Source organism: Chelonia mydas, chromosome 8 (genome assembly GCF_015237465.2).
Source record: "Chelonia mydas isolate rCheMyd1 chromosome 8, rCheMyd1.pri.v2, whole genome shotgun sequence".
Classification (NCBI taxonomy): Eukaryota; Metazoa; Chordata; order Testudines; family Cheloniidae; genus Chelonia; species Chelonia mydas.
In genome coordinates this window covers 4,679,525-4,706,879 of record NC_057854.1, presented here as the reverse complement: position 1 = coordinate 4,706,879, position 27,355 = coordinate 4,679,525, and the positions used below count along the sequence as shown (strand labels likewise).

General features: G+C 45.1%; 1 protein-coding gene and 2 long non-coding RNA genes across 4 annotated transcripts in view; 1 reads left to right on the top strand and 2 right to left on the bottom strand.

Annotated features, from left to right (window-relative positions):
- Window positions 1-15,737, top strand: part of GALNT10 (polypeptide N-acetylgalactosaminyltransferase 10) — a 122,317-nt gene extending 106,580 nt beyond the window's left edge. For both annotated transcript variants that reach the window (XM_037906283.2, XM_043521622.1), the window contains exons 9-12: window positions 4,433-4,654; window positions 5,696-5,812; window positions 7,806-7,955; window positions 9,715-15,737. In XM_037906283.2, coding sequence (XP_037762211.1) covers window positions 4,433-4,654; window positions 5,696-5,812; window positions 7,806-7,955; window positions 9,715-9,882 — 657 coding nt within the window. In that variant the 3' untranslated portion in view covers window positions 9,883-15,737. The remainder of the gene's footprint in view (window positions 1-4,432; window positions 4,655-5,695; window positions 5,813-7,805; window positions 7,956-9,714) is intronic.
- LOC122461566 lies at window positions 6,183-7,810 on the bottom strand. The gene is made up of 2 exons (XR_006283518.1): window positions 7,607-7,810; window positions 6,183-7,474 (listed from the first exon to the last, which is right to left on the bottom strand). It is a non-coding gene; the product is annotated as an uncharacterized LOC122461566 (long non-coding RNA).
- Window positions 15,259-26,280, bottom strand: LOC122461565. Its single transcript, XR_006283516.1, has 2 exons — window positions 25,860-26,280; window positions 15,259-18,020 (listed from the first exon to the last, which is right to left on the bottom strand). It is a non-coding gene; the product is annotated as an uncharacterized LOC122461565 (long non-coding RNA).
- Between the last annotated feature and the right edge of the window lie 1,075 nt (window positions 26,281-27,355).

The window sequence follows — 27,355 nt, the reverse complement described above, 5'->3', positions numbered from 1 at the left end:
TGTCCCTCTGTTGCGGCAAGGTACATTCATTCTCCCCTGCCCCCTCCAATAGAGAGGAAATCTAATCGTAACCAGAAGCTACTCTGGATCTTGACCAAAATTCTCGGCGCATTTGGAGTTATGGGGCTGTGTGCTTGGCTGGCTGTCGGCAATACAATCCTAGTAAAAGTACTGTATGCTTTTATCATTGAAATTTTACACAATGTCATGATAGCTTAGAAGACATTCTGGGCAGTGTGGTACAGGATGGTGATTGTGCTGCTTCAATGATAGAAAGACTTTTCAGCCTCATAGCATGTCATGGGTGTTCTCATTCCGTAATATGGTAATACTCCATTTAAATAAAGGGATCTCATTATTATATTCCAGTATAATTAATGTAAGCTCCTAGGCTCGTCTTATGAAGGTGGTGCGCAGGTTTCCTTTGAGGATGAGGACTGAGAGGTCAGATATGGTGTGATCATTTTGTGATAAACATCATATCTCCCATGGGTCAATACTTGTCATTTTTCTGTGAGAGTTCACCCAAGCTTAGTGATTGCTTCGTTGCACGCACATAGTTGCTACCGGGGCGTTCAGTGCACTGGATGAAGTGCACCACATGCTTTGATAGGCATGTGTAGGACCCATGAATCTTGAAGGGCGTGTTGTGCAGAGTATTGATCATCATAGCAGTGGAGATACATCTACAGGTTCACAGGCAGATACCACTGAATATGCTCCCAGGAGAAAATCCAGGATTTACACTTCAACACAGTTAAAAACACCTTCACCAAACAAGGACACTCTACCAGAGAAGTACATCGCATCATGGAGCAAGCCACCCTTCTACTATCTACAAGGGGAGTAAGGAAAGGAAGGGACAAGTGGGTGGAGAGGAGAGTGGGTTGCTGTCTCTGAGACAGGTGGCAGAGAAAGGAGGCAGTGGATAGATCAGGGAGTTCTCTGTATAGGAAGAAGGAGGTAAGAGCAAAGGAAGCAACAGGAAAGAGCAAATGAGTAGATCTCAGCCCCACTTACTGTGAGCATCAGCCACCACCAAAGCTGCAACTTATTTCTCTAGAGGGGATTAAGATAGCAAAAAGAACTTTGGAATTGTGTGTGACTCTGCACAAAGCACTCCCCTACTGCAGCAGTCATCATCGGTGGGGACCCTTCCCCCCGTCTGGAGTATCTGACATAGCGACAACAGCCATGTCCAGTAATCCCCTTTTGGGGTGTTTTCCACCTTCCTGCTGGTCTTTGGTAGGAAACTAGTTTGCCGCCTGATCCAGGCTTCATTTGGTAGCCAGGGATGAATAGAGACCGCAATGCTAGGTGACAGACGGAGATCAACTCTGCATTCAAAGGAGTGGGAGATGGGAAAGAGGCTGCCCTTTATCCAAACCCGAGCCCCTCCAGAATTAAGTATTCTGCCCTGACTTAAGAGAAAGCAGTAGAATGCCGGGCCTGTTTCACTGTGGGCAAACATGTGAGCTGCTGGAGAGCTGCCTGAATACATGCTCAGAATAAGCAGCGAAGGCTCACAATGAGTGCTAATTAGAGCAATAAAACTAGCAACATTGTCAGATGCAACCCCTTTGCAGCTGCGCCCTATGCTGAGCACCTGCAGCGGGGCCAGCGGTGAAACGTAAATCAGAACCGTGCTGCTAACGTAGGAGGCGGGGTGGCAGGAGGGAAGCCCAGACATTAATCATGCAGATGGCAACTGCGGAGTATTTGGACTTATTGTAAAACATGCAACCTGGTTCATGCTGTGGAAATTGGGAAAGCGTTCACATTTGATGCTTCTGGAGAAGGGCTTAGCGAAGCACAGCAATTTGTGATCACCAGAATGAACACAAGAGGCATTATCTGTGACGAGGTAAGGAGATAGGACAGCAAGGGCACCAGCGTTACTAACTGAAAGAAAGCAGAAGAGGTATTTCTAGGGCACCCTTGCATGAGACTGGCTGACACTCAGGTTTTTTTGCAGTGGTGGTGTAGCCGTCTTGGTCCAAGGATATGAGAGTCACGAGGTGTGTGAGGAACTTTGTGAAAGACAAGCTTTTGAGATTACACACAGCTCATCCGATGAAGTGAGCTGTAGCTCATGAAAGCTTATGCTCAAATTAATTCGTTAGTCTCTAAGGTGCCACAAGTCCTCCTTTTCTTTAAGTCTGGGAAAGGTACTCAGTGTGTCACAGCTAAATACAGTTTATTTAGCCTAAAGAGTAAAACACATGTTTCAGGGGACCATTGAAGAGGAAGTGGGCAATTAACATGTCTTCAGTCATAGGACATCACCTACAAAAGACGAGCTTGGGAACTTGAATTCATAAAATCAGGCTATCAGAAATACCCGTTTCATGATTACAACAGTTGGGTAACTCACTAACCTCCTTTGTCCTGTGACTACAGAAATGTTAAATGCCTGCTTCTTTTTAAATGGTCTCCTACATCACTTTTCCCTCTTATGCTAAATAATTTGTCCCCTTGTATCTAGCTGTGACACTATGTAATTTTCCCAGAGGTGAAGAGCTGTGTTTTAACTCTCTCATTCACCACCAGAAGTTGATCCAATAAAAGAGATCATCTCACCCACCTTGTCTCCAATATCCTGGCACCAACACGGCTACAACATTGCAAACAATGTTGTAATGATTGTTTTTGTGTTTGATATTTACATGGCAAAGATTTGCAAACCTATTAAAACTTCCATATTTAATAGTAAAAGAAAAAAGAGCCCCTTCATCCTCAGACCTCACACTGTACTGGAGGAGTAAGTTACAGGAAAGGCCTGTCCAGTCAAATTTCTTCAGTATTGTAATTGAGAAAGAAAGAAGATTACGTCCTTAGCATTGTATGCTGCAGTTTTCTACCTCTGGTTTCCAAGTAAATTGAAAAAGGGTAGTAGCGCCCTCTGGTGGGAAAAGATAATAGAAACAAAGGATACAAAACTAAACCAAGAAACAGTTCTCCTACCTGGCTTATATCTAGATCAGAGGGTCAGAAAACATCTTACTTGAACGAGACTGTGCCCTAATTATATATTTGGAATGTATTACTGTGACAAAGTAACGATCTCAGAGAGAGATGCAGTGTTCTTCTTTCATCTCCCCTGTAATGTTAGAATCCTCTGATTCCTTGTTAACTCCTCCAGGATGTCAGAGGGCATTGGGAGCAGACTGGCGTGGGGCTGGAAACCTTGGAATCACCAGACTTGGAGAACATTTAGGCTAAGGTTTACATTTAGTTACATCAGCTCATATCAGTGATCATAAAGTGACAGCTTGGGAAGGGGGTGTGTTGGACTGTATTTGGAGCTGGATAAGAAGGTCACTTGCTTGCAGTTGCCTTAGCTGTTTTTGCTTCTGATCCGCCATGGCAAATGCATTGCTGCCAGTTGTGCATTCCATTGGAATTGGTACGTCAGGTGTACTGGTTGGGCTCGGCAGTCCAGCGAGTTTCTTCCAGTGAGAGAGCCTAATGTTGCCAGGCAGCAGTCAGGGAGCTAATGACCTATTGTACTATGTTAGGCAGCACAGCTGGATGCACTGTGTGTGTTTGGCAGCAGTCAAGAAGCTGTGTATAGCTACATTGTGGATTTAATGTTAGCTAACTACTTGCACTGAAATGATTAAATTGCTGGTTTAGTAATACATTGAAACTAAAATTCACTGTGCGCCATTACCTGCTTGATATTTTTATCAATATATCTGAGTTTTTCTCCCAAATGAAGACTTGAGTCCCATTTTAGAGCCAGTACAGAAATAGAGTTAGCCTATGAGAGGCTTTGCTATTGTTTTATTTAAGTGACTTGGTCAGAGGCCAACCTGTGATACCTGTATGGTTAACAGGAAGCAAACAATGGGGGATGTTCTGAAGGGACTGCATCTCTAGTGTGTATACTCTCCCGCTTACTGTGCCTCAATGTTAAGTGTCTCTTAGTTTTGTATATAAAAGAGATTAACAGTGGAAAGGAGAGAATTCTGTAGAAAGATGCTTTCCAAAACTGGGTGCTGCAGATCTCATTCACAAAGGATGTGGCAGGATGGATCAGAGGAGGAGGAGAGGGAAGTTGTCATCTCAGACCTCAAAGTGTCCAGTGGTATTTACAATCGCTGTCTCTGCTCTGACTTGTATTTAAAACAAGTTCTGGCTAAGTGCTATTTCCACAGCCACAAGGAACCACAAGTAATGGCCAGTCACCAAGGATTCTCTTTTGACATCAACCAAACATACCTTTCCCTATAACTCCCCTGGAAATAGAGAATACACTAAAGATAATCTTGCTCCTAGCAGCTTGAGAGAGCGCCTGTGTTAATGGAAATCCTTTCTGAGCAAAAACATGAGACCTGCTCTGAATTCTAATGCAGAGTTTGAATGGACACAGTTTTTCATGTACATTTTTCCCCCTCATTCCTTCCACACGTGCCTGCTACCTATGTAGAACTTGAAGCGTGTGGCTGAAGTGTGGATGGATGAATACGCAGAGTACATTTACCAGCGTAGACCTGAATATCGGCATCTCTCTGCGGGGGATGTGACTGCTCAGAAGGAACTTCGCAACAATCTCAACTGCAAGAACTTCAAATGGTTCATGAGTGAGGTAGCTTGGGACTTGCCAAAATTCTACCCACCAGTGGAGCCCCCGGCAGCTGCCTGGGGAGAGGTGAGTTCATTTAATAAACTGCTAGGGTTGACAAGCCAGAAAGATCTACCAGGCTATTTTGGATTGTTATAATAGAGCTAATCATGAGCCCTGATGCCTATTAGCTCCATTCCTATGAACAGACATTACATCTTTATTCATAAAGATTCTGCGCTGAATGCTTCAGAGATCAGAATTCCTGTATGCTTCATTGTACCGGCCTGCTCAGGAACAGAGCAGACCCTTTGGCTGACAGTTTCCATTAGCACACGATTATAAAAAGAAATTGTATGCTGGCTTTTTCTATAAGATTGCAATTAGTGCACCATGTTTTAGGGGAGGCAGCATAATCCAGTGGATAGGACATGGGTTGGGGAAGTAAGAATCAAAATAAAAATAAAACCCAGATGTCCTGTGAGACCTCGGACCAGTCAGCTTCTTTCCCATCCTCCTCCTCATTGTAAAGTGTCTAGCCTAGGGATAAGAAACCCATACGTGTTTAAGGCTTGTTCCCCTAATTATTATTAAATACAGGGGGTCCCCAGTATGTCTCTCCTGCTTATCCTCATTTTGCGTATCTGTCACTCATCCATAGGGGAACATGTTCGGATCCACATATCTGTCGCTTCGCCTTTTGCGTGGCTTTTCTTTGGGTGCTTCCCTGGCGTTCAGGAGGCGCTGGGAGGGAAGGGGCAGAGGTGATGGAGGGGGCAGGAAGAGGCAGAGCGGGCCATTATTTTTTATGGGGGAAAATGCCCCCGTATCAGTCGCCCTTTTCAGGAATGCAACTCCCGATGTATACCGGGGACCCCCTGTCACAGGCTCTGCCATCCTCTGGTGTAAAGTTTGTAAGTCAAAATAGGGATGACCTTTTATAGCACAGTAATCTGCCTCTTTCCAGCTGTAACAATGTCAGCTCAATTGTATAATAATGTAAGGCATTTCACATTGCACCTTTGTACTAATAGCTACCGTTTTGAGGTAACTTCTTAAATCATTCTGCCTCTTGGCTGTCACTTTGACAAAAGTGTAACGTAACTAATTAACAATTTAATATTGCAGATCCGTAATATAGGAACTGGTCTATGTGCAGATACGAAACACGGAACTCTGGGCTCCCCATTGAGGCTGGAAACCTGTGTGAAAGGCAGAGGAGAGGCAGCTTGGAACAACATACAGGTAATCGAGTCTTCCTCGTAACACATTCATTTTTAAAAGGATCATGGTGAGGACAAGCAACATTTAAAAATAAACACCTTGGCTATGCACAGTGGCTTCACCTCTCTGGGTAATGAAGCACAATGCTGTGCCAGGTGAGTGAAATGTGGTCTGTTACCCATTGACCTAAGTACCAAATGTACTGATGCTGTTCCTATTAGACTGCAATTGTTAGTATAAAAGCAAATAGCAGGAGGGAAAGGAACTGGAGCCTGGAAGGCTCCTTGAGGAGCTTTTACCTTTTAGTCTTTGAAGGGTTGGGGTGAACAGAAGAGAATAACAAAGGGAAAGAATATACCAAAACAATAAAAGAAACCAGTAACAAGGCAACTATGGTATGTAACAAAGTGAATATTAACTTCAAAGCATCTGCTGAAAGAAGTGATAAAGAGGAACACCATACATATTGATGAACCTGCAAGCACGGTCAATAAACACTTACTGTCGTTCCTCTGACAGGAAGCAGATGCATGATTAACATCCCAATCATTGCTGGGGAGAGAGATTAACCTGACTGGGCTATCAGTCCACCCTCCTGATGCATTAGGTGCTAGAAATGACAGCTTTATTGTAACAGGGCGGGCGGGAGGAATATTAGTTAGTCTTAAAATGTAGCAGCCAAGTTGAGGAAAGATCAAGAACACAATGTATCTATTATGGAGCAATACATAACTCTTCAGGGAAATGGATTTAGTATTAGAAGATAAAGATCTGTTGCATATTAATTTTGATGCAGGAAAACTGGAAATTAAATCAATTTACTGTGCAATTCAGTCCAAAAAGACAAGACTCCAACACAGGAGATTGGCCCAGGTTTAAGGAACAAACCTGTATATTAAGGGCTGCAAAATACAGTGGGGTGAGAAAAACTGCTTAATCTAGTTGCTGCCCCATCTAATAGGGTTGAGTGTTTAGACTGTGGGCTTATATTTTATTTCTTTTGGTAACTGACTTTTTGCCTATTACTTAATCTACCTTTTATAGTCAATAAATTTATTTGTTTATCTTAACCACTGAGTTTGTATGAAGAGTGTGGTAAATCTGCTCAGGTTTGACAAAGGCTGGTGTATGTCCACTTTCCATTGTTGAACTGGTGAACCAAATATTTAAATTTGCACCGCCCATCTTGAGCAGTGCAAGATGGTATATTCCTGGGGTACAGTGCTGGGAGCTGGGGGATTTGGCTCTGGTACCTTTCTCTGGGTGATTCATGAGTGGCGCTGGGAGCATTCATGCAATCTAGCTGGATGTGGGGCTCCACATGCTGTTGTGCTGAGTGATCACAGCACCTGGAGGGGTTTGCTGCTGGTCACTAGCAAGGCATTGTGAGAGACAGCCCAGGCTGGAGAGAGTTAAGGGGGCACAGCAGTCCCAGGCTGCACCCCGGGGGATCCTGTCACACCCTCCCCAGCTAGTGTCCCATCACTGGCCATTAGAGATATTTGCTGCTAGCAGTCGCAGATTAGCTATGTGCCACTGTAGACAGTTTTAGCATACCATCCCTTCCATAAACTTATCAAGCTCAGTCTTGAAGCCTCTGCTCATGCTGACCCTAGGGAGCCCCATGTGGCCTGGGGAGCACAGGGCTTGATCTTAGATTCCCTGAGGCACTGCGCAGGCTACCTGGGCAGATCATAGAACCATTATTAACAAGGTGTCTTGTAGGTCTTTGCTGATTCTACCCTGTGCACTGTCAAGTGTTCTAATCAGTGAGTTAGTTATAAGCTTAATACTCCCACTGAGAGGTCCACATACCAAACCGAGGAGCCACCAGACTGTGGAAGTGGCTTGTTTCTAAGAGTTCTTGACTTGCCTTCCCCAGAGAGATGCTGTCTAGGTGAGCAGTGCTACACCCTCTGGAGAAACAGCAGAATTTCAGCTCTTGAATCTGGATGGCTTCTTTTCATTCGCTCTCATTCATCCCATTCTAAGAGGGTCATGTTTGTCCTGGTAGGTATTCACCTTCAGCTGGCGGGAAGATATCCGTCCTGGGGACCCTCAGCACACCAAGAAGTTCTGTTTCGATGCCATTTCCCACAGCAGCCCTGTGACCCTCTATGACTGTCACGGAATGAAGGGGAACCAGTTGTGGAGATACAGGAAAGTGAGTGCGTTTACTTGATGATGATGTGTCATTCCATGAACACCTGAGATTCCTTGTAATAACATGACTCGTGGTGGTCTCTTATGATTCATGTAGCTGTGACAAGAGAATTTATAGGAATCCATTGTCATTTAGCATGAGTAAAAGCAGCATGGGCAAGATGGGGTAGGCATATCTGTTTTCACTACCTGAATGGAAAAGGACTTCTTGAACAGCTCATGAGTAAGAAGAGGGTATAAAAACCACTAGCTAGAGGAGACAGCAAAAGCAGCCTGCTTCTCTTGTTTGTTCTGCAGAGCCTGCCCAAGGTTGCACTTTGTGTCATAGTCTTGTTAGTGTTGGCACAAGAACCACATTTCATTGATGGCATGAGCAGCATCACTCCAGTGACTTCCATGAAATTGCTTCTGCTTGCACCAGCTCTGCGTCTGGTTCAATGTGGGCTTGTACCCGAGCCCAGTACTTGGATATAGGAGAGGCAGCGTAAGACCAACTTCTGTTCTTGCCTGATTGCAGATTGGTTTCAGTCAGGCTGCCATCAATCCTGCCCCACTTGCTCCTAGTTTCCCCTTAATGTGCTCTTATCAGATGGAGCAGGCACCCTGCATCTTCATTTAGAAATGGGAAGGAACAGCATTAAGTGTGATGCCAATGAGAGAGCAAGCGAAGAGACCCTCTGTTAAACCAGCTGCAGCTTCCATCCACAGCCCTCTGGCTGTGGAGTAATGCCATACCTGCCATGCACAATCTGTTTACAAAGTTGTACTAGAGCTTGTCAGGCTGATGTTTAATAATGTGGATGCTCCTCCCATGAGCGGATGTGACTTATTAATTCTCTACAAGCAATGTTTGTGTAGCAGCAGGTGAAGAAGTTTTTATTTAGAATGCTCATCTCCCACAAACCCTCCCACCCCCCATCTGTATGCCCAGTGTGACTGGAGGGGAAGCAGCAGAACGTGAGCCTGCAGACTGAAGAATCTAGCTTTAGTTTGGTTTTGCTTTGCCTGGCAGATGTTGCAAGGGTTGGACTGGGTGCCAGTGACAAGGAGAGAAAATGTAGACAAACACAGACAGACCCATGCCATGTATGCAGGCAGGGCTCACCTGGAAATGTTGATTTCTGAACCGGTTCCAGCACTCATGGTTGCAGAAGTGATGCATTCTACTGCTCATCCTGACAGCAATGAGTGGGACAGACAGCAACAGTAACATTAGTGTTTGCTGTAGAAGTGGGGGATGTCATGGTCTCCCCCAGGGAAGTGTTGGAACGCTACTCATTGAGAAATTTAAAAGCAGACTGCACAAAGCACTATAAGATGCAAGGAACAATTCTACATTGGAAGGGGAATGGACTGTTTCTTAATTTGTGGAATACCATAAATAACTGGTTAGAGCACCATGCACAAGTAAGAAAATATCTGTGCTGAAGAGCTGACAGTTCGTTAGATGTTAGATTAGATCTGATACATATGTCCTTTCCATTTCTAGCTCATGAGTCCATGACTTGTGTGCAACCAACAGGAAGTCAGGAGTAGGAGTCAAGGGTGAAGAAAGTATGCAATGGGTAAAATATCTAGTAGGGCAAGTCCAAATGACACACACACTCTTTCATTAAAAGGTTTGTATCTAGATGCTATAGGGCAGCAAATGAGTAAAATGGGCTCAACTTTTTCCTCAGTGGGACTTTCCCTTTACTTCCCTGTAAACCCCCAGAACATTCCCCAGTCAAACAAATTGATTCTGAATTTCTCTTCCTCAGGACAAGACCCTTTATCACCCAGTAAGCAGCAGCTGTATGGACTGCAGTGAGAGTGACCGAAAGATCTTTATGAATACCTGCAATCCCTCTTCTCCAACACAGCAGTGGATATTTGAACACACAAACTCAACCGTCTTGGAAAAATTTAACAGAAATCTTGATCTTTAAAGACTGCGCATATATATATATTTATATATATATTTTACAGTTATAGTTTTTACCGGGGAGGGTTACAAAAAAAATGTTTTTTGTTTTTAAACAAACAAGGTAAAAGGGAGAATCTCAGAAGAGGGTGTGACTAGCTGGCCAGTCTTTATTTTGAAGATGCTGCATCTTTCTCTTTTTGGGGATGGTGGAATTCCGTGAGGCTTTACCAGAGTCACTTGCCTCTCAAGATCGGATCAGAATCTGTATTTTTAAAGGCTTATGAACCTGGTTCAACCTGCATTTAGATCATGTGTGGTACTTTCCCAGATGCTAAACAAAGCGTTCCCAAATAGTCACTTTACCTCCCAGAATCCATCCAAGCAAAACCTGCACTCAAAATTACAGTGCAAAGTCAACATAACAGTACCTGACAAATACACTGACTTCCAGTGCATCAAAACTTAAAATGCAAAAGAAAAATGAAAAGTGTGTGTGTCTCTTCTGTGCACCAAACCAAAATATACTTAAAGCAGCTTGGCCTCGTAATGCCTTTCAAAGGAATAGATCTGTTAACAGAATACAGTTTGAATGAACTAAGGGCAGTTGAGACTAATGTTCAAGTGAATATAAGTCACTGGTAGAAAAACCACAATTTCAGGTCCATGCACCTTGCTCTCTAATACCCATTGCTGGGTCTCTTCAATATGAAGGAATAGAAAAAAGGTTTTCCAGTAAGGTGACCACCTGCAGCTAAAATAATTGTGGTGACTCTCGCCACAGGTTTTTAGATGGCTAATAAGTCACTTATAGTATGGGGTGGTTTTACGATAGAAACATTCCAAAGATCCTTGCCATAAAATCTACTGCATGGGAAAATCTCCAGTTTTCCTCCAGAGACCTGGGGCCAAATTCACCCTGAGCATGAGCAGCTGCAATTCCACAGAGGTTGATGGATTTGAGACTGCTACCCAGGGTTTAATTTGGCCCGTGGTCTTCTGTGGCCAGCAGTCCATCTGTCTGAGGTAACTGCAGCGAGTGCAGGGCCCATGCACAAGGCCATTGTGCTCTCACAGATGACTGCATAGCTATCCTTCTGCTAAGATGCTGCATAAATCAACCAAACTAAACATTTTCCGATCATCCCCCAGCTGCTTGGCTTGTCCACCTATCCTTATAGGCACTCTACAGGAGTAGGCAGCATGTGGCCAGTTCTGGGATTGTGAGGCATGCCACAGCATGAGGGGCTGAAATGAGCAAGGCAATGTCTTGGGAAGAGCGGGGAGAAGTTTGCAGGAAGAGCAGGCTGCTATCGGGGGCTCCTAAGCAGCACAGTAATGGATCTCCGCTCCTGCAGGGGCGTGAAGCTCCACATTTCAGGCATCTTCCCTGCTGTGTAGCTCCTAAGTTTCACAAGAGAGCTTTGCTCTGAGCAGGTTCAAGAGGCCCATATATATGGCAGCTGCTTTGTGTTACAGGCCTCCCCTTGCTCACCACAAGACAGTAGTTCAGCCCCCTCTGCTGTTGCCTGCTCCCTTTCTGCACCAGTTCAGGAGCTGCAGAGGTTATCAGGTGACTTTGTGATCTCTCAATGATGGTACAGAATTTGATGCAGTTTTGCCACATAAATCAGAGTGGGCTTGCTGCATGGCATGCAGAATCTCAACAAGTAATAAACCCAGACTTCTGTGACATTGCTAAGTGCAGCATCGTTGCAAATGATTCACAGAGTCCTTTGAAGTCAAGCACTGCTTCTTCATTTGGAGGGGTGGGAGGACAGAGACTTGACTGCCCTTTGGGATAGTCCATATTTTTTCTGTGATCCCTACGTGGTGCCAGCAAACTACAGCAAGAGATGCTGTACAAACTAGACCAATGCCACATTGGGTTAACATCTTCGGATTAAAATATAATTGCATATGTTCTAAATATCTGTAACATGTCTATCATTAGAAGCACTTTTTAATACCATGGGGGGAAGCGCCAGTTTCCAGTACTTGGCAAGTAGCTGTCAGATGTTTTCCTTGAGTTATGAATGCTCTCATTAGTCTGGTGGTACTTATTGTGGATCACTGAATGGCCTGACTAGATGTCTTTATGAATGTTTTAATACCTGTGGAACAAGAAGCTGTACACGAAGAGCACAAGTTTATTATAATTGGAATACAAGGTCAGAAGTGATCATTCCGCTGCAGCGAGTAGTGCTGTAACATTAATGCCTGCATTTTAGTTTTCCACTTCATTAGGGGATCAGCTTCTGTTTAAAATACATGGCTTTCTCTGGACTCGGACTCACCTTGTGAGCCAATTTTTGGATACTTTTAGCTGCTCAGCATGTTGGACGCAAGCTTCTGAGATTATTGGTAATGGGATAGGGAGCCTTTGATATCTAGGTCAGTGATTTGACTTTGGCTCAAGGGCAGTTTGGCAGCATTCACCAAAAGACTAGGTGATCTTAATGCAGTTCCTACTTGACAGATAGTGGTCACAGGACCACAATCACAAGTGGCACCAGTGCTGCCAGGCTCAGCACAGAGGCCAAGAATTGAATGGGCCAGGCATGCTTTAATCTCTTTTAAGGGTGATCTCTCCAGGTCTGTTGCAGTGCTGTCAATCTGGTTCATTTCAAAAAGTTGTGGATTTCAAATCATGACTGTCCCATGAATTCAGTGTGCCTATGTCTGATTGTCTCAGTGGTGTTCCTTTAGCTATTATTTTACTTACATTAATTATACATTTCAATGCCCCAGAGGCTTTGCTGACTAATGGGAAGAATTACCATAGTCTGCCAGCTACTGATTGAGAAATAGAAATTATATTTCTCAATCTTCATCTTTAATTGAGCTTTTGCTGAGCAATCAGGCTAATTATTCCAATTATGTTTAGTTATTTATAAGCAAAAATCACCAAAGCATGAATCCATAAACAAATCCTCACATTTGCATGCAAATCAAGATCAGGTCTCAAATGCCATCAACTACCAAATGGAAAACACATTCTTTTCACATCCAGCTATTTTTCAAAACTGTAATTTAAAAAAAAAAATCTCTGCCCCGGCTTCATAAATTCTCTAGTTTGTGGCAAGACTGCATATAAGAATTCTGAAGTACAGTGAGATGCTGTGTGGTGTGTTCACTTACATTTCAGTACCTGAAATGCACTTCCATCTCTTGCCTACTTCATAGTGGTGTTACTGCCTGACCCCTGTGAGCAAACTACATGAGTTTGAGTTTTCCTGTAGGCTTTGGCAACAAATCTTTTTTTCCCCACAGAGTGGAATGTTGTGTGGGCTTTAATGAAAGCGGAATACAGCATCATTAAAATAAAGATGTGCCTTTTTAAATGCAAATGTACAGCAAATGCCTAAACTTGAACCATTTCCTAGTGCCTTGCTGGACAAGAGTGAAGTGGGCTGGGGAGCAGGATGTACAAGAGAGTTTGATGCAGTGCACAATTACCATTCTGGTGTGGGTTTTTGTTTTTAAATGTCTGGCTTTAAGTACAAATTTTAGCACGACAGAAGGTACTGGCCAGGAGATGCAGGGCCTCCAGGGGTTACTGTATTAAGAGTATCCATTAATGGCTGTGCTTTTCTTTACACTCAGTATGAAGTCTGGAGATTCTTCTTCGAGTGATGGTCCCTATTGTATCCACTGAGGGTTACGTTGGGACATAGAGTAGAAGTTCAACTGATGTTAGACCAGAGGATTTCTTGGGCTGGTTGCTGTATGTTTAATCCCTGATAAAGGCACGTATAATATCTGTTTAATCAAGGGAACAGCATCCAGGAGTTCACAATTCATACTCAATGTATTCAAATACAGAGCTTTTCATAAATGGTTCCAACAGCATATCAGAATCTAAGTGAAAGGATAATGTGGTAACTTCCATAAACTCAACACCATGGATCAGTGGGGAGCAAATCTGTAATACAGAAGTAGCAAGAAAGCAATTCCTTACCATCTGTGGTAATTTATACCTATGTAATGCCAGTTCAGCAAGTTTTTCCCCTTACCTAGCTGGAAGTCTGTAATGATAAAAAAATTAATACTGGAACTTAAATGAGCACTGAGGTTTCACAAGTAACTGGTTATTGGTACTAGCATGGTGCTCCTGTAGCTACCACCGTATCGTTATGGTAATTGCGCGTCCTTTTAGGAGCGAGGAAGATCACATAAGAACCATGTGAAAAGTCAGAATGCATCACTGGGTGAAAGGGGAGCAGTTTTCATTTGTTTTTCTTTTGTGATATGAGCAGGATGTTGAAATGTTTGTGTTTGGGGTGTGTGGAGAGCTTGCTGCAGCCAGCCAGTAATACATGGTATCAAATGAAACTGTCAAGGCTAACAGATCTAGAACGGTCAATGGCTGTAGGATTGGCTTTCTCATGTATGAGAGTCAAATATGTGTGTCATGCCACACTTTCATTCTACCTGGCTGCTACATTCTCTTAAGCAGATAAGTAATGAAATACACAAGTTACATTTCAGAGTTAACAGCCCACAGCAAATGGGGCATTAAGTGCCAAAGCCAGTCATTACCTGACACACACAACCAGCAAACCGGTTGTCGTTTCCACTACAAAAGGATTGTTTAGCATCAAGTGTTCTCAATGTTTTGTGTTTTGTTTTATCTTAAACAGATGAATATTGTGGAAAGCGAGTTGGCAAAGCACTGTTGACAAACAATGAATAGCTTGAGGCGAATTTCTGTGATATCCAGTGTATTTTTTAAAAAAAGAATGTTTTTTACAGGGGAGGCAATGTGGGCTAGTGCGTAAGGCACTGGACTGGGAGTCGGAGACTTGGGTTCTACTCCCAGCTCTTTTGCTGACCTGCTGTTTGACTTTTGGCTTCTCCTCTGTGCTACGTTTTCCTCGTCTGTAAAATATGGGTAATGTATACCTTTGGTAAAGTGCTTTGATATCTACAGATAAAAAGCATTATGTAAGAACAACTTAATATTGTAATACAAATTACAGTTCTTCATAAACAAAGCTTTGAATCAAATACTAAATTTCCTTAGGAAAATAGGGTAGTGAGTCAGGTACTGGAAAGTTGAGCGATGAAGATTCCCACCAGCATGGGGTACTTATTTTTCAGTTGTAAATTCATTTCATTTTACTGATTAACCTGTCAGATTGCCTTATCTAGATGTCACCTACACTAACTGAACTCACACTCCAGTTGTTCCTTTGTAGTGAGTTCCATGTATAAAACTAGACAATGACAGATTTATGAAAACCATAATAAAAGACCTTTGTCTAGTTTTTCTGTGACTCTGCCTTTGCTAGTTGAGTAGGCTCTTCCTTTATTCAGTGTGTTCTGAGCTTTCCTGATGCTTCTGTATTACCCAGAAGGCTTCAATGATTCCAACAGATGTGTGGTTTTTTCATTGGAAGCCACTGGGAGCCATGCAGGTCTTAAAACTGCTCATTCAGCATTAGGAAGGAAGCTCTGATCCCAATTAGCAAGCAGTCAAATGTGAACTTGGCTTACAAAACGACACAGAAACTAATCACTTCAACAGACTAAAACATTAGCCCTTAAAATAACAGTAACAAATAGCTTTAGCTTTTTTAGGATGGGAGCCCCAAGGTATCAGTGATAAGGTCTTAGTTGATTCACTCCTTGTACTGTGTGCATTTTAACTTATTTACTTCAAAACTGGATGGGATAGTGCCTCGTAAACCAGTGTATATTTATTTCTGGGCACATTAGGACACACTCCTAATATATGGGGACGGTAAAGGATGTTTAGCACTTTAATGTAGTAGCTTACATAAATTGGAGTCAATCAGAGATAATGCATAGTGTTTTTAAAAGTTGAATGGACTTCCTTTTATAATATTTAAAATAAATTTTTAATGTTTTTCTGAATATTTGTGTATGCAGAAATTACTCACCTTTTTTTGCTGCAACAATTGCTTTCCTTTCCCCTCCCCCTTCTTGTGAGAACAAACTAAATATCCTGGAGCATAGCTTGTTTCCTATCGCCCCACGTGCTTCCTTCACTGTGTACTCTTGTCCTTCTCTCCTGGGATAGTTACTTTAAGCTGCCCTCCTGCCGAGCAACATTGGAACTCTGTGTGACGCATAGACCTACTGCCAAGTTAAAGGCTCACTTTTCCATAGACAAGTGCTGCGTGTCTCTTAAGTAGGCAAACTTTCCTGGTAATTTGGGGGAGGCTAATTTTGGAGTACTTTGGAGCATGCAGCAGTCTAAACCCATTTTTAGAGTCCCACAAAGGAAACTGAGTGGGATGCTGTCATGATTAGAAGGTGAACTGTGCTTTAGACCCTTCTGCAACCACTTTTCCAGTGCACCCTTAGCTTCCTTCCTTCAAGGAGGAACCCAATGGTTCAACCATTCTCACACTGGATCTCTGGTTTCCCAGCCCTGGTAACGTGACAGACCTAACTGTATTTGGCACCGGTGAGAAACTTCCCTCCGGCACACATGTGGCCAGTAGCTGATTAAAGTGATACAAAACAGTTCTAAAAAGAAAAGTGGTGTGTGTTCACCCAAAGGCACATAGCCATCAAAGGAGAGGGTTAAAACAATTGCCTGCATATCTGGTCTGATATAAACTTCACCCTTTCCTTGCAAGTTCAGGAAGCTTCTGCTTAACCCAGATACCCCTACCTGTGGGCTGAGAGAGGCAGACTGCCCTCCTGCTGTCCTTGTTTGTCTCTCTCCTGCATCATCTCCCTACCTGCAGCTGCTGCCAACTCACTCCCCTCCCTGCCTCTCTAGACAGGGGTTTTTAACTACTTAATGTCCTTTTGATTTTAGGTCCCAGCCCTGCAAAATATGCCCTGCCTGGAACCAGGCGGGGGGACAGTTCCCAATTAATAGCCCACTCATTTTTCTCTTAAGGACCCTTGGTATTTTCTCTGGAGATAAACTATCTCTAGACATCATTTTGTTTCCTGCTTGCTCTTTCTAACAGCCCTTTCTTATTTAACTCCATGCAGGCAGATGGAATAAAATCAAGCAAGTAAACTGAGGTACACATAATATCTCCCTTGCTCTCCTCAGATGCAAATACTCCCAGAAACAAGGATGAAGTTTTTCAAAGGGATAGCAGACAACATGCAAGAGACGGTACCTGGATAAATAAACAGCCCACTTCTATGCTGAATAGATCTCCAGGTGTATGCACACTGGCCCTCAGGCTGGTGCATGAAATAATCTACACATAGGACATGTCTGTCAAAGCCATTAACATAATAAAAGGCTTTAAGCGATGATCCTACCCAAGCCCCAATCTTCTCCCTATTGGAAGTACGTCAAAATGTATCAATCAAGCATGCTCACCACACATCTAAACTGCTTTGTGGGAGCCAGACCTAAACTGAATGTATATGTCCTACTCTCAGGATAAGCAAAGAACCTACCTGAACAAACTGGCTAAACTGTATTAAATGGCCAGGAATTTCACCCTTTCAAGATTACTCCACAGCCTTGATCTGGAAAAGGAAAGCTCTCTCCAGGGTTAGCAGGAGGCTAAGGGTACAAAGCACCTGTCTTGCTCTGATATATCCGCTTTTTCTCACTCATGCAGGTGGAGGAGGGTGGTGAACTTGTCTTTGATACAAATGAGTCAGGTGAATCTTATGCCCAAAGTTCACTTTTAAAACACGTGGCATGGGCAGTATCTTCCCTGGCTTCTTTAACTGTTGGTAAGGAGATCAGAACCCTGAGCTCTGCTTAGGCTTGGCAGTTCATAGCCATAACACCTCTGGACTTGCTGTATCAGTTATGAATATAAAAAAAAATTGCTTGAACCCTGGCACCTAATTGCTTGAGCCCAGGTATCTCTTTCAGTACAAAGTAAACACTGCCTGAGCTATCCTTGCCACAGAAGACTCAAAGACCACCACTGACACACACGCTTGCTCGCTCTCTCTCTCTTAGATGACTGCAAATTACTTCTGTACCTTGTGCAGAACATAGGCTACAGGGACAGATCGATAGCTGATAAAATTCCAGATGTACAATTTCCGAAGTAGAGATCTGTCCAGCAGTAAAATCAAAGAGATGCATTACTCTACAAGTTTCATGGAAAATTAGCTGGGGTATTGACTGAACACAGCAGTTCTGGATTTTTATTCCAGTTCCTTATCCACGCAGATGTAGGAGCCAATGTTAACCTCAATCTGAAAAAGAGCAAAGAGCCTATCACTTGTACTGGTCACTAACACTTAATATGGATAGAAAACCCCTGGCTAAAAATCCAGCAACAGGCTAAGTGAGTTCCCTGGTTTGAGAAGGCCAAACAGCTTCCTGCTCATTAGATGCTCTATCAGCCACCTCAGTAGTCTACCTGTTGTATTCTCCTATGCAAGCTTTCTCCACCAAGAAGCCTGGTTCATCTGCTAATGTGCTAAAAAGATGTTGGACTGCGTGGAGTGGGCCTACAAACTGGCAATGCTGACCAAGCTATGACTAATGCTGATGGATTTAGGAAATAGACTAATATTCTGTCGAAATCTCCCACTTCATACTCATGGCTCAAACTGACTTTAGGCCTGGCACTCTTCAGATGAGGATTTCTAGACTGAATTTTTTTCATGACTTAGGTTTTTCCTGTTAGATACTTTTCCCAAACCAAGTGTCAACAATTTGCGAAAATACCAATGATGGAATTTGCTTTCAAAACTAAACAAGATCCTCTGGAGCCTACCAATGGTACCCTTTTGGGTCAAATGAGAGACCTTTTCCCGAAAGGTAGCACTTGGCCAAAGACTTCACTCCCCTTCCTGTACCTCCCTGTTAAAATAATGTCATACAGCCAGAATACGAGGTAAATTATGGATTCTACTACACTGGTGTATTTCTTCACTGTTGAAGTCAGTTGTTTGTGGTACTGGTGGGGTGTATATATTTTATTGACACTCATTTGGGACCTGCATTACGCACTGTTGGCTTCACAATCAGTGGATAGTACGCCTGTCCCAAACTCAAGAAGCGCTTAGGGAGCCTAGCCTGGGCTCCCTGGACAATACATTGAACATAAATAAGAGAAAAGCAAATCAGCTAATTAAAGAATACTCGACCCTCATCAGAAAATGCACTGCAAGCAAAGACCCTTGGCCTCCTGCTCACCCGTCCCCAAAAGAGCACTAGCATAGGCTGGAGACCAGCAGACTTGGGTTATTTCACACCTGGCAGAGCAAAATTTGGGTCCCTTGAGGCAAAACCTCTGCTGCCCAGTGCCTCTTTCACAGTGAGGAAGGTCTCGTTCTATCCCTTCTGCTAATCATAGCTGCAGCAATAGCAAGCGTCTGTGTGCTTTTAAGTGTATCCCCCACATGCTACCAAAAACCTGTTCTGCAAAAATGTTGGGCCTTGATCAGAACCCTCTGCCCATCAAGCCAGGTGTCTTTGTTACCACAGGTCACAGTGCCCAGGGCTCTGAGAGACCCATAAAAACCTCCACAAGGGACTTACAATAACTTTTTTCTAAACATAAAGGGTTGTGGATTTAAAGTCCGATCTTGGGACCTTGTAGGACTAGAAGCAAGTGCTGAGTCCTATTGGGAAGCAGGGACTCTGCTTTCCCCAGTGGTCATGTAAATAAACCTGGAGTTCTAAACTCCTGCGTCCAACTTCCAGCTACAAAATGAAGAAGTGCAACGCAGGAATTCCCGAGACTCAACTTGCATGGTGATTTTTCCTTCCCTGCCAAATCAATAGGCTTAATATAGGTATTGCTGGGGTGCTAGGCACTACGGTAATACAAATAATGATAACAATGTGGCAAACAGCAAAAGTTATCAAAACAAAAGTGTTTGTTTAAAGGCTGTTTTTTTGATAAAGGACACAAATCCACTTATTTAAAGAGAGTAAATATTTGTTTTCTAAAGGGAATAATGTAGTGAAAATCCAAAATATGAGAGACATTCCACTCAGCAAAGAACAGTGATCAACAGAGGGGTTTTCAAACATATCAATGAGCGGTTCCCAAACTTCATTGCACTGTGACCCCTTCTGATGACAAAAATTATTTTGCGACCCCAGAACGGGGGACTGAAGCCTGAGCCCCACCACCCCAGGTGATGGGGCTTGGGCTTGGGCCCTGGGACCTAGCAAGTCTAACACCAGCCCTAGTGACCCCATTAAAATGGGGTCATGACCCACTTTGGGGTCCTGACCCACAGTTTGAGAACCGCTGGAACATCAAGTTTGACAGTGCATTGCAGCTTCAAGTTTGCCTACTGTTCTATAACCCTACCTAGGGCATTGATTGCCATAATATCTAGATGCTTGGGGAAAAACAGTCCCCTTTGGGAATTGAACCCCCAAACCAGGGTTCAATCTGAAGCACATCTTTTCTTGCAACTGCCCCTCATGCTCCAGGCTTCTTCCTACAACACTTGACACTACACCGCTCCTTTCAATTGCCTTGTGCAAGAAGCCTTCTGTCAAAAATAATTAACAACTCAGTGTATAGTTCACTTAATACAAGTTTCTCCCAGTACCCTGGGGTACTATGGCCATCAGCCTAACTTTCCCATTTTAGTGCACTCCGGGGCTATGTGCACCATAATGCATTATGTGCTGTCTAGAACCCATCAGACCAGCTGATCCAACTTACAGGGACGCACCTTGGTTATGGGAGTTATGGAGAGGGTTTGGAGTCTCACGCAAGATCAGTGGGGCAAGAGTTGTGTTGTCCTTCAGTACCTCTTATGTATAGTTGGAACCATTTTAACAACAGCAAATAATTCCCAACCTGACCATGAGTGACGCTTGGGTTCCAGAACCGATCCACACAAGATTTATTTGCTTGTTATAACAAATGCTCTGTGTACATGGGGCCTGTTTTCGTTTCCTCTTTGTGCAATGAAAGCACTGTGTGGTGGTGATTTCCCACAGTAATAGATTGTCACAGATGGAGAAAGGTTCTAGAGAGAGTCCAGAAGAGATCCAGTAGGGAAACTGAAGTATCTTACTGTCCTCCAGAAAGGAATGGAAGTGCAGGCACAAAGTGGCAGCAGAAAGGTAATCCTCAACGATGCTGAGTTTTCAATAAGTTTAACAATGTGCTATAACTGAGCCGAGGCCTAGAGAGTAAGGACTGCTGCAACTGGGGATGGGGTGAGTGGGGCTGGTGAGAACGCAACACCCCTTTTTGTTATCTCACTCTTCAAAGCCTGTTTCTCCCAGCGCAAGCCCTGCATTTGTCTCCTGGATGTGGAAACTGGAAAGATCCTGGGACAGAACTGAGGTCAAAGGGGCTCTTCCCCTGATGACAGTGAGCAGGATGTGAGGCCCTGCCAAGCAAACCCTGGGTACGTCTACACAGCAAGCAGAATCCAGCAGCAGCAAGTCTCAGAGCCTGGGTCTGCTGTCTCAGAATCATGCTACAGCACTGCAAATAGCTGTGTAGACAGGCTCAGGCTGCGGCTCAGGCTCTGAAGCCCAGCCCCCTCATTAGGCTTCAGAGCCCTTGCCCCAAAGTCTACAGGGCTATTTTTAGCGCCATAGCCTCAGCCCCGTGTCTGCCATGGGTTTCTGCTTGCCGTGTATACATGCCTTCAGACAGGAAAGCACCTCAGAAAAGCAGAGTGGGTGTCCCAAGGATTTTGAGTGAGTGCATTAAAACAATGAGTTCTCAGGGAAGGCAGCTGTGTGGCAGGGGTATCTTTTCGGCCATTATTCAGCATCTAAATTTAGAGATCCATGTAGACAGGGAGGCTTGGATGAGAAGACAATTATTACCTCTCCAAAGGCACTAAGATGCCTCCATTCTGATAGGTTTATGAAACATCATTTCTCACCTCATTGCTGTTTGCACAAGCGGCTGTTAGATCAGGCTAGTGATGTGCACCCAATAAAGGATGGATATCTCCATTAAGCCAGGTATTTTACAGCCAGCTAGTTTTAGCCTAGCAGAGTGACAAAGCTCATGAAGATAAATATGCTGGAGCATATTGTAATTGTACAAGGCCACCACGCTTTTTTCAGACAGATTTTCAATCAATATAGCATTGCATTTGCAGGTACTCAACATTTAATTTAGCAAAGAGAGAGATGGCAAGAGTACTTCCTTCCCCAGCAAGTGCTGCGGGCCAGCACATGAAACAAACATTTCATATTGTTTCACAAAGGCAAAAGGAAAAGTAACATATGCCTGGCACTGATTTGAACCTCTTTCTCCAAAAGCCTCTTATGCCAGTACACACAGTGGGTACTATATCCTCTGGCCAGCAGAGGGAGACAAGGAAAAAATCTGTCCATTGCTTGCTCCTTCATCATCTATCCCATATGGTCTGATCTCTATTTTGGCAGCAAGAACAGGAGTATTCTTTGCCAGCCAGCAACCATGTAGCCAGCTAGTATTAGAAAAGAAAAAATACAAGAAAAACCCGTGCCTCAAGGCAATACACAGGAGAACCGCCTGCCCAGGACCCTCTCTTTAATAATGAGGATCAGTGGCATTTGTTGCAGGGGACAAGTGGTCTTTCAGGTACACAGGTACCAGGCCATATGGGTGTTACTAACTTTGACAAACCCTTTAAACCCTACCCAGAGATCAACATGCAGCCAGTGGATCTCTAGTGTCATGTAATCCCAGCATGTTGCCCCACTCAGTATATGAGCTGCATCATTCTGCACCAGCTTTGGACTCCAAATGATATGAAGTCATTGACCCATGCCTTGTCTTGATGCCAACTGGCAGAGGGCACAGGAGTGTATGAGAGTTACAGAGACCCCCTGGTTTGGCATCTATCTACTAGTCTGCCAGAGAATGTCACGTAAGGTTCTAATGAAAGCCTGTGTCACACTGGTCGTCATAATCATTGAGAGATGTATGTACAGAAAAATGTGTTGTTACATGTATATATACTAAAAATTATGTTCTCTAGGCCTGAGTTAAAGCACGGCATCAAAAGGTGACCCACAGACCCCTGGCAGACAGGGGGGAAGAGATGCTTCTCTCACTCTGACTGGACATCTGAAAATTAAGTACTGTATGCTTCACAACAGACGCCCATTTACAGTCTGAGCAAAATGGTGATCAATAGATTGCAGAGATGGCAGGGAAAACAAAACCAGCAGGGGTTATCTCATTTAAGAGTAAGACAATGAAACTTGGAAACTATACCTAGGGTGCAGATGAACTCCCCCTCCCCACTTTTTTTCCTTCCATTTGTGAAGACAAGCCTCCAGTGGACTTGATTGTATGAGAAGGGATCTCAGCCAAACTGGTTGAAAACACGGGAAAAAGAACTTGAGGTAAGCTATCTTGTAGGGGGTGGGGAATGCCTTGTTAGTTAAATTTAGGCTTTAGAAAACATACTATGATTTTGCTTTATATGTAACTATTTGTTTCCAATATTTTTACTCTCTATCACTTGAATCTCTGTTCCTTGATGATAAACATATTCTTCTTTCCACTATATCTAAATATCTATATCTCAATACTGTGTGTTGAGCAGAGTGGTGATCCTGAGTTGAATCTTGCAAGCTGGTGAATACTGTTCCCCTGGGAACAGCAGATCTGAGAATTCTGTGAGAGGTCAATGGAACGGGGGCTGGACACCCCAGAAAACTTGTGGGTTGGTATGTGCCCACTGCTAACCCGTACAGAGAGAATGAGTCCTGCAGAGGCCTGAAAGGCAGTGCTTGTGTCGCCAGAGGCAGGTAGTTTCAGGAAGCTGATCCACAGCAGACACAGCTGTTTCATGCTAAGGGCAGGTGGTGGCAAGGTGCCTTAGACCCCTGGGAAAAGTCAATGGTCTGATCGTTCTTGTATCTTCCAGGAGAGACTGATAGGAATTGCTTGGTGGCTGTTTGCCAGCAATGGCAGGGAGGAGGGTTGAGGAAGCATTTGCACATTAGAGAGGAATATGAGAAATGGGCTCTGACCTGTTGGTATCAGTTACTCTCTAAGGGGGATCTGCTATATCTAAGAGGCTGTGCATGGAAAGTTGGCCTGAGGCTGTATTTTAAGACCCCCATCTTCCCCTTGGGTACCCAGAGACTATAATATGTTATGCCTTTTCCTATGCCTAGAAGAATACGGTGAAACAGTCAGATGTGATAAACCAATACAAGAGCCTTGAGCAGATTGAGTTTACTTGGAACATTTTTGTGTGCAACTCCAACAACTTGGATTAAAGCATATTAATTCCTGCACATGATTTCAAGATTCTAAGACAGCTGATGCCTGCTTTAGAACATTTCTCTCTGAAGAAAGAAATAAGGGGTTTGGGTTTTTTTGCACACACAAACTTGCATCAGATCACAGAAATCCTCCTTTATCTTCATAGCTGTCTCCAACCGAGGGCAATTTTGGTGCTAAAAAAAATTACTTTAAAAATAAAGGTTGAGCAAAATTGCTTGGGAGCAAATGTACTTCAGAAAACATCTCTTCCATAGTCCAATAACTGCACCAACTGTGATGCTTAATTAAACAAGAAAAGCCTCTTTGGTATGGTATCTCCAAAGGACTCCTCCTAGGCTTGAGCTGAGATGTACAATGAGTTTTGCAATGCAGCCACTAGGAGCCTGTCTTCCCTATAAATTATTACCTAGGCTGATCCCTAGAATAAACCACAACCTTTGTAGCCAGGAACAAAAATTTTAGGAGCGAGTCCAGAGTAGTTTTTACAAACATGTCAGCTATCTTGAGTTAACTGGCAGTCGACTGACTCAAAATTAAAAACTCTATCGTATGTGTGCCCCTGAGGTTTGCTTTCCTTCACAGCACGCAAGACTGATGTCGCTCCTACCCCTTATCTAACCTAAACATGCAAGTCAAATTAAAACTATGAAAAGTAAATAAATGTAACTTTTTCATTTTCATTTCTCCCAGAGTGAGACTGCCCTAGGAACCAGTTCTTACTGTTTACTATTTCCTGTGAGTACCATCCAGACCAGTGGATGAGGAAAAACTAGACTTCTTAACCTGTAATTTCCATTTCTCATAATGGGAAGGGCATGCACTGGTCTGGACAAAGCCCCAGTATATATGCAGATGTTCTTGCTAAAATTAATTTTGGAAGTGGTTACATCTTTAATTCTATTAATCCTATTATCTACAGTGGAAGTGATGTTTTCTACCTGGTTTATGTTATTTCAGCTTTGGAAGTCCTGGGAATCAGTGTGTGGTGCTACAGCATGAGTCTAAACTCAAAGGAGGGAAGTCAGGAAAAATCAAAGCTGCTATCTCCATTGTGGCAGAATGGACCCAAGAGCAATGTTCACACCATTAAGAGAAATAAAAATTACAAGTAAGGATACAACTAGCCTCCTCCTGTACTGCTTCTGTTTTAACTCGGGTTCAACATAATGAGAGCATTGCACAGGGCTTTGGAGAAAATCCTGGTCTGTATGTGTTAGATGAGTGAAAAATTTATTCTGCAAATGTAGGCTGGCTCTTAAATAAAAGAGTAGTATAGAAGAAAGTGAAGATTCAAACCAAATGAGGAAGGGATGAGGAGTCTGGGAGAAAAACAATCTGAGGTATCATAGCATGTGTTACTTGCATGCAAAACCATGCTCTGAAGTGTCCCTAGCCTCTGTTTCCCAGAAGCTAGCAATGGGCAACAGGGGATAGATCACTTCTGAAGCACCTGGCATTGGCCAGTCGGAAGGCAGGATACTGGGCTAGATGGACCTTTTGTCTGACCCAGGATGGCCATTCTTATAATGATCTAATGTACTTTGTTAATTGTTTAAGATTTTGAATGATTTAAAGAGGCTGGCTCAGAGGCCTTCATTCCCTCATCTCCAGCAGCAGATATAAACTGCATAAGGACCATGTGTAATGGTGCATGCCCTAGCCAGGGTTGGCAGTCTTGTGTAATCCTTGTAATTTTCTATTTGGGACTATTTGTGGAAGTCATGCCTGGAGAAAGCTGCCACTAACTCAGCATGGAGATAAACTTGTCAGTCAGCTTCTTCCAGTTCATGTTTGCAAGCGGGTATTAAGGCAGTTGTTGGGTGCAGATTTCAACGAATATTCTCTTTTCCCCTAAACATACCTTGATCTATTCCTCCTGCGCCTCTATCCTTCCATCAGTAATTGTGAGCGGTTTCTTCTCAGCTGTCTGACCAAGTGGCACAGGTCCAATGTGGTGTGTGTGAGATTCGGCTGAGCCGGAGAGTAATGTCCCCAGTTACACAGGTCAGGGTCTAGGCTGCCCTGCACCAGGGCATGTAGCTACTTGGGGTCCCTCTCCATGCTGTCCTGTGCTATGGTGCTGGGGCTATCCCGATGTTTAGCATCACCCTCAGCCTGGTCTCAGGGTGGTGCAGTGTTATGCAGGCCCCGCAGAGAAGGGGGGGCTGGGTACATCATGTTTGCTCTGCCCTGTTAAACGCTGTGGGGGTTTGAGCTCGGCGCCCTGGTGTAATTGTGCCCCCCCCCGTTGTGCACGGTGCTGTGCCTTCTTCCTAGGGTGGGGGGAGCTGGGCTGGGGAGCGCCCGGGTCGGGGGGGTGGGGGGGGCGCTGAGGAGACGCCCTGGTGGGGGAGCGCCCGGGTCTGCGGGGGGGAGCTGGGCTGGGGAGTGCCCGGTCTGAGGGGGGGCTGGGCTGGGGAGCCCCCGGTCTGAGGAGGGAGCGCCCGGGTCTGGGGGGTGGGGAGGCCCTGGGGGGGGGGCGCCCGTTTGAGGGGGGGGCTGGGGGCAGTCATCCTGAGCCCTGCGGTGCCCGGATCCGGGGGGACAGTGCCTGAGGCGAGGCCAGGCCCCCCGCCAGGCCTCCCGGGTCTGGCCCGTCGGCGGCCTGCAGACCGGAGCGTCCCGCCCCCTCCCCGCTTCCAACCCACCTCAGCGGCCTCCCTCTCCTCCGCAGGAAGCGGCCAAGCGCCCGCGACGGGCAGCCGCCTCCGCCAATGGGGTGCGCTAGCGAGGGCGGAACCCCGCCCCGGGGGCGCCGCCGGCCAATGCGGGCGCGGGGGCGGTACTTCCTCTGCCCAGGAGGCGGGGCGGGCAGGTTTTTTGTGTGTGGGGTCCCGGCAGCGGTGGCGGCGCTTCGGGGCCCGGCCCGGCCTGGCCCGGCCTCCGCTCTGCGGCAGCCGGCCGGAGAGCCAGGGGGCGCTCGCCGGCTCCTCGCCCGGCTGGGCCCGAGAGGGGCGGGGGCGCTGCCGCGTGTGTCTAGGGACCCTTCACCGGGGGGCGCTGCCGGGAGTTTCTAGGGGGCCCCTGGGGCGGCCCGGGGCTCGGACGCTGCCGGGAGTTTCTAGGCCCCCCGGGGGGGAGGCTGGGACCTGCCGGGAGTTTCTAGGGGCCCCGGGGGCGCTGCCGGGAGTTTCTAGGGGGCCCCTGGGGCGGCCCGGGGCTCGGACGCTGCCGGGAGTTTCTAGGCCCCCCGGGGGGGAGGCTGGGACCTGCCGGGAGTTTCTAGGGGCCCCGGGGGCGCTGCCGGGAGTTTCTAGGGGGCCCCTGGGGCGGCCCGGGGGCGCTGCCGGGAGTTTCTAGGGGGCCCCTGGGGCGGCCCGGGGCTCGGACGCTGCCGGGAGTTTCTAGGCCCCCCGG